Source organism: Limulus polyphemus, unplaced genomic scaffold, assembly GCF_000517525.1.
Source record: "Limulus polyphemus unplaced genomic scaffold, Limulus_polyphemus-2.1.2 Scaffold7283, whole genome shotgun sequence".
NCBI classification, from domain to species: domain Eukaryota; kingdom Metazoa; phylum Arthropoda; class Merostomata; order Xiphosura; family Limulidae; genus Limulus; species Limulus polyphemus.
This window is the reverse complement of record NW_013672893.1, coordinates 5,296-10,654: the sequence shown is the minus strand read 5'-3', so window position 1 is coordinate 10,654 and position 5,359 is coordinate 5,296. Positions and strand designations below refer to the sequence as shown.

Below are 5,359 nucleotides of genomic sequence, written 5' to 3'. Positions count from 1 at the left end.
AAAACAAGATCACCTGCTGTCCTGAACACAGAACCTTTTACTTTCAAACTGACAAAGTTATAAATCCTAAAGAAAACCACCATCCTGTCATGGTGTGGTTATAAATCCTAAAGAAAACCACCATCCTGTCATGGTGTGATTATAAATCCTAAAGAAATCCACCATCCTGTCATGGTGTGGTTATAAATCCTACAGAAAACCACCATCTTGTCATCGCGTAGTAAGTCCATAATAAAAACTCCAATCCTGTCATCGCGTGGTTGTAAACCCTAAAACAAATAACCCACAATCAAATTAATTTATAGCTGAAATGGTGAAACACGAAGAGAGTGGATTTGAACTGTATCTGACTAAAACTGAAAAATGTGTTTCTTTGTTTGCTTGTTAAACATAAAGCTACAAAATGAGCTACTTGCTAAGCCACTGGGGGTTGAAATATGTCTGTATTTTAATAATAACTTTTGTTATAAAACATATAGTAATTGATCTAAAACTAAAAGGATGCCAATAATATAATGGTTTGATAATTTTTACACTAAGATAGTGAAAATACTGTTTATTACTTAAAGGCAGATAAACTTATTTCAGAAAAAACGTTTCAAGAAGAAAGTGGAGATTTTATCAGAGTAATTCTGGACATGGGGTTTTTCGTAGATATGCTTAATATCCTAACAGGACTTCTGTTTATTGGCTTTAACGAAGCTACACTAGAGCCACACATTAGACAGGTATGTAATCTACTAAGAATGAGAGGAACCTTAAACAAGAAATACCTGACCTAATTTGAATCGTTTCTTGACCTCTTCTACTTTTAATTTGTAATGTATAATATGTTTTTTTTTGAATTATCACAAATTTGGAATTGTTTTAAAACGACGACGGTGTTTGTATGGCTTTTTCTTTAATCAGTTCGACCTGGAGCATTCCACAATAGGGCTGATATTTGTTGTTTGTGGCGGAGTGTACGTCTGTGGTACTTTATTCTGGGGATACGTTTCTGACAGAATGGTGAGTACGTATACAATATGTTCAAAATAAAATCTTAATACAGGTTTGTCATTAGAATTGCGTCTACTTCAACCTATTGTCGGAATACTGGATCAGATATTAATCAAGTGAGTTGTTTGAGAGAATGTTGTGTTAGTCCATTGTTGAGAAAATGTTACAATTCTTTCTTGACTCGTGACTCTTGTTTTATTTCACTTACATTCTTAAATCTATATATAATTGAAAAATATAGGTTAGTATATTATAAATATATATATCAAAATCAGCAAGTCACGTGATAACCACATCCACCATAAATTCGCGGTGGAACGGAATGTATCAGAACTATATGTTGACATTGGCGATGCTTTAGTAGTGCGATACCACCCAAAATTGATCGCTTTTAAGAACAGTATCTCACAGCTCTTTCCGACGCAAAATATTCATGCACTCGGATCATAAAGATGTGTTCAGATCAGGAATTAGAATTCCAAAAACGGGAATATTTGTTTTACTGAGTGGCATTAAAAAAACAAAGGAATATGGATTTACCTGGGGCAGAATCCTTACTTTAATTCAGAAGTTTTATGACACAAATAAAATTAATAAAAAAAAATCACATATGATCAACATAATCCAGTTAGTTTATAACAGTTGTTGTCAAACAATTGGCTAATATAAATAGTTTCTCATCCACTATATTGTCTGTCGTATCCCGGCCGGTCTGAAGCCTCTGGTATTGAACGGAAGGCCTTGTAGACAGTGGATGTAGCAGTTATAGTTCTTGTTAATGAACGCTATTATAAATGAAGACATACCCGTCAAGCCCATAAGTACTGTACCTATGGATTTCTGTGCGATCGGACTGTCGAAATAGGCACTGGGAAACCGATTTTCTTTGTGCACTAGAAGGATTGCGGAAAATTGCAGGGAGTAGGGGTATGCTTTGAACATGACAACTTTCGGATAGAGACTTTTGCAATGTAAACTACACTGCACGGCAATTTTCAACATGCACGATCGCCAGGAAGAGAGCGTCCAGATATGGTGAGGCTCGTTTTTAGTATGACGTATTTCTATCACGTGATTTTACTTTGTCTTAATTTTTTGTTCTAAATACTGGAAAAAATGCTAAGTATTTGTTACACTCTTAGAATGACATATGTAGCTTCATTTTCCTTTGGTCACTATCAGTTTTTGTTGTTGATTAACTGTTGTCAAATAAAAATATGGCCATTCCATGTTTCTCAGAGTTCACCATATTTGTTCAGTTGATGAATATTTTATCACACAAAATGTTACGTTATACATGTGTACTGCTTAAGATCATAATATGTCGATAGAGGCCACCACTAGTTCAGTTTATAAATAACGAAGTCATATTTTAAGAAGTTAATAGTGAAAGTAAAGAAGAACATGTTTAATTATGAATGATAAATAGTTTGTTAAACAGTGTTTGATTTTAAAAAAAAAGAATATTGTTGTGAATGAGGAGGATTTTCTTAGAAGATCATTTAAACGCTATATGGCTACTGTTTGGGATGGGGGAGTAATGTAGATGACTAAATCAGTCAAATATAAATTCATAATGAAACGAGGATGTAAAAACATTTAAAACATATTCCAGAAAGATTCGGCAGAAATTACACACAGAGTGTAATAAGATGTTGAAATTTTATACCCTTTTTTTATATTATAAAAACTAAATAAAATATAATCAGATCACATCAAGCGCATGATAAACGTATCTTTCAACAGCCTCGTTCCCGTTCGCCTTTGTTATTTGCCAGTGTACTCTTTGGAGCAAGTTGTTTATTACTGGGACCAGCTCCATTTATTTCTATGGAAACGTAAGTAATTATAATAATTCTTATGTTGCAGTTTTTGCTATTATTTTATTTGTTGGTTAAGTAACGTATGCAAATGCATAACTCTTCATTATTTCGTTCGATACCAGCTACCTCTGGATGGTGATTGTTGCGCAAGGACTGATGGGATTAGGCTCAGCAGCCAAGCTTGTCGTGGGATTCAACCATTCCTTACAGCATACAATGTAAGACATTATACTTCATATAAGTTTAATGAAGTTACTAAATGCACCATTTATTTTTATTTTTTTTTGCAAATAATGCCTCAAAGAAATTAATCAGCTTGTAACAGGTAATTAAAGATTTAATATTTTATTATTATGAAATTCTACTACCAGTTATTTTCAAATAATAATAATAATACACGAAGTGAACAAACATGTTAATAAAAATAACGTTTCAAAATTTACCATATATTTAACGAAGTGTGTTTGTTCCATTATCAGATCACGAGGCTTTCCTGATGACATACCAACAATAGCGGTAGTTGCAGCAGCTTTTAATTGTGTTAACAGTCTCGGGTAAGTAGTAACGACTGTGTTAACAGTCTCGGGTAAGTAGTAACGATTGTGTAACAGTCTCGGGTAAGTAGTAACGACTGTGTTAACAGTCTCGGGTAGATAGTAACGATTGTGTTAACAGTCTCGGGTGAGTAGTAACGATTGTGTTAACAGTCTCGGGTAGGTAGTAACGACTGTGTTAACAGTCTCGGGTAGGTAGTAACAATCTCAGGTAAGCAGTAAGTAACAGCTGTATTAACAATCTCGGGTAAGCAGTAACAGTTATATTAACAGTCTCGAATAGGTAGTAACGACTGTGTTAACAGTCTCGGGTAAACAATAATAACTGTATTAACAGTCTCGGGTAGGTAGTAACAATCTCAGGTAAGCAGTAACAGCTATATTAACAGTCTCGGGTAGGTAGTAACGACTGTGTTAACAGTCTCGGGTAAACAGTAATAACTGTATTAACAGTCTCGGGTAGGTAGTAACGACTGTGTTAACAGTCTCGGGTAGGTAGTAACGACTGTGTTAACAGTATCAGGCAAGTAGTAACGACTGTGTTAGCAGGCTCGGGTAGGTAGTAACGATTGTGTTAACAGTCTCGGGTAGGTAATAACGACTGTGTTAGCAGGCTCGGGTAGGTAGTAACGACTGTGTTAACAGTATCAGGCAAGTAATAACGACTGTGTTAGCAGGCTCGGGTAGGTAGTAACGACTGTGTTAACAGTCTCGAGTGTGTAATAGCAAATATTTTTATTTTAAATATAAGTTAATCGCCGATGACATCCCCCCCCCCACGTTCCTCTTAATTAGGCATCAAGATTAGAGACGTGTATAAAATAGATTTATCTTTTGAGTACTATAAGTCACTGCCAATTTGCTGTGTTAGCAGGCTCGAGTGTGTAATAGCAAATATTTTTATTTTAATATAAGTTAATCGCCGATGACATCCCCCCCCCACGTTCCTCTTAATTAGGCCTCAAGATTAGAGACGTGTATAAAATAGATTTATCTTTTGAGTACTATAAGTCACTGCCAATTTGCTTTTCATTCAATACCAGAATTCATCAATTGGGCTGGAATATAAAAGACAAAATATTAGATGAAACGATATGTACAGTGTAATAGTTTAAAAGCTACGGTTTACAAGCCGAAAGCGAGCGGAATTTTGGAAATCCAATAGTCCTAATTGTAGATTTTTTTTATAGAAAGAAAATCATATTATTGTTGTTTCATGTCTGGCATAAATCAAATTCTTACACTTTTGGCCACTATTACGATGACTTATGTCAGCAACTTTGTTTCTTCCTACAGTGAATTCATCGGACCATCGATAGGTGGAGCTTTAGTAGAAAATGTAGGCTACAAATCTGGAACCATGGTTCTGTTAGGGATAGAAATGGCTGTTGTAAGTTAACACCACTTAACCTTATTCTCTATTGAACATACTTCAATATGTCGTTTTTTAAGCCTTTTCAAAGTCTTCCCAATATAGTATGTGGAACCAACTTCATCAGAGATTAAGGAAACTTTTAAAACGTAACTGTATTGGTTATTCCTAGTACTTACTCAAGGAAGTGTGAACACAGCCTAAGAATATGTAAACTCCATAAATTTAACACATCAACCTGTAATCAAACTTGGAAAAAACCACAGAATACAAACAATCGTACCACGAACGACCTTTCGTGAATCAAACGTACTTGAAACACGAAGTCGCATATTTGGACGATGGGAGAGAGAGAGAGTGGTCAAAGTAGCGTAAATTGCCTGATCAGCTGACCTAATCACACCATGACAGGATGGTGGTTTTCTTTAGGATTTATAACCACACCATGACAGGATGATGGTTTTCTTTAGGATTTATAATCACACGATGACAGGATGGTGGTTTTCTTTAGGATTTATCAGGGGCGGATTAGCCTATCGGGATACCGGGACTTGTCCCGGTGGGCCGATAGTCCAACTCAATTTTGGGCCGATCTACATAAAAGTATTGCT

General features: G+C 35.4%; 1 protein-coding gene across 1 annotated transcript in view; it reads left to right on the top strand.

Moving 5' to 3' along the window:
• The window catches only part of LOC111089755 (MFS-type transporter SLC18B1-like), a 9,188-nt gene that overhangs the window by 3,096 nt on the left and 733 nt on the right, over positions 1–5,359 (top strand). Inside the window, exons 3-8 of the mRNA XM_022402802.1 lie at positions 589–728; positions 910–1,008; positions 2,746–2,837; positions 2,945–3,040; positions 3,302–3,376; positions 4,673–4,766. Of these exons, the coding sequence (XP_022258510.1) occupies positions 589–728; positions 910–1,008; positions 2,746–2,837; positions 2,945–3,040; positions 3,302–3,376; positions 4,673–4,766 (596 nt within the window). The remainder of the gene's footprint in view (positions 1–588; positions 729–909; positions 1,009–2,745; positions 2,838–2,944; positions 3,041–3,301; positions 3,377–4,672; positions 4,767–5,359) is intronic.